Raw genomic sequence first — 1,309 nt, 5'->3', positions numbered from 1 at the left:
CCAGTGCCACACAGTGTTCCCCGGGAGCCGCTCCGGCTCCGCTCGCATCGGTGCGGAAGGAAAGGGGAGGCAGGACCTCGCTGCGAGGAGAACCCTGTTCCCATGAGGGCTGTTCCATGCCAAGCGGGTGTTGGATTTATCACTCGGCAGAGCTCCTGTTCCCATAGGCGCTTTGCTTTTCCCTCCTACAGCCACGGTTTTCCAGAGGCTCTCGTAAGCGGATGTTGCAGAGCATCACATACATTTATTGTCCCGGGATGGATTTCTTGGAGGGCTTTTCCTTGGGCTTCGCGGGATGGGCACAGCCTTCCCAGACCCAGCTCTTCCCAGCAGTGCTGGTTTCCTGCAGCAGGAAGCTCTTCACTCTACAATACCCTGTTTATAAAGTGGAGGGTGACAGGGAACTGTCCTGCCCCCCAATGCCAGGACACACCAGGAACATGGGGGGGGTTGTACCCCCAGAGGGCTTCAGGGGCCCCTTGCAGAGCTTCCCTCCCTGGAATTGGGCACTTGGCCCTGAGTCACAGCTGCCCGGCGGAGGCAAAACCTTGTGCTCCGGACAACTTTTTTGGAGCTTTTCAGTCTTGGATTGTCTCAACTTCCTTAATCCCTCAGCGTATTTAATCCTTGATTTCTTGATTAAATGGCTGGAATGTAACAATCACCTGCCTGGCTGTTAGCTCTCTTCACATGTCCTTCTTGCAGCTGTAATTCCCCTCTTCCCGTGCAGTCCTTCTGGAAGGACCCCCACCATCACAACACCGAGGCGGTGACACACTCTCCTTTTTTATTTCCGGCTCCTGTCGCTGGTTCCTGCAGGAAAGAGACTCCGGCTCTCCTCTCCTGCAGCGCCTGTGGCTCGCTGGCACGGTGTTCCCAGCTGGCAGCGCCGTGGCTCACCTGTTGTTTCTTCTCCTGCAGCGGCGAGCACGGAAGCAGCCAATGCAAATTCGGACAAAGAGGCAGAGCCTGAGGAGCCCCAGGAGAAAGCAAAAGTCCAAGGGGCACCAAAAATCGAAGAGGAGGAGCAGGACCTAAAGGTACGGAGGCGCAGAGGTGCGTGTCGGTGAGATCCGTCCCAGCTCCGGTTGCTCTCCCCGGGGCTCCCCGTGCTGCCAGCAGCGTGGAGGGAGGGACGTGCTGGCTCCCTCTGCCCGGGGGATGGTTGAGCTTTGGGCTGTGGATTCGGCCCGGCTGGACCTTGTCTGTCCCGTGCTGCCGGCGGGACGGCACTGTGTCCTCTATGCCTCTGATCCCAGGATCCCACGTCTTGGCCCCGGGAAGGAATGGGTGTGTGGGATGGGGCCAG

The 1,309-nt window shown here is 58.7% G+C and overlaps 1 protein-coding gene across 1 annotated transcript in view; it reads left to right on the top strand.

The window, feature by feature from the left end:
* The window catches only part of FNBP4 (formin binding protein 4), a gene marked incomplete at its 5' end in the record, with an annotated part of 4,037 nt that overhangs the window by 2,420 nt on the left and 308 nt on the right, over positions 1 to 1,309 (top strand). The window contains one exon of the mRNA XM_010154663.1: positions 922 to 1,056. Within this exon, the coding sequence (XP_010152965.1) occupies positions 922 to 1,056 (135 nt within the window). The remainder of the gene's footprint in view (positions 1 to 921; positions 1,057 to 1,309) is intronic.

This window comes from Eurypyga helias, unplaced genomic scaffold (assembly GCF_000690775.1).
Source record: "Eurypyga helias isolate BGI_N326 unplaced genomic scaffold, ASM69077v1 scaffold32760, whole genome shotgun sequence".
Lineage (NCBI taxonomy): Eukaryota > Metazoa > Chordata > Aves > Eurypygiformes > Eurypygidae > Eurypyga > Eurypyga helias.
This window is presented reverse-complemented; position numbering and strand designations above follow the sequence as displayed.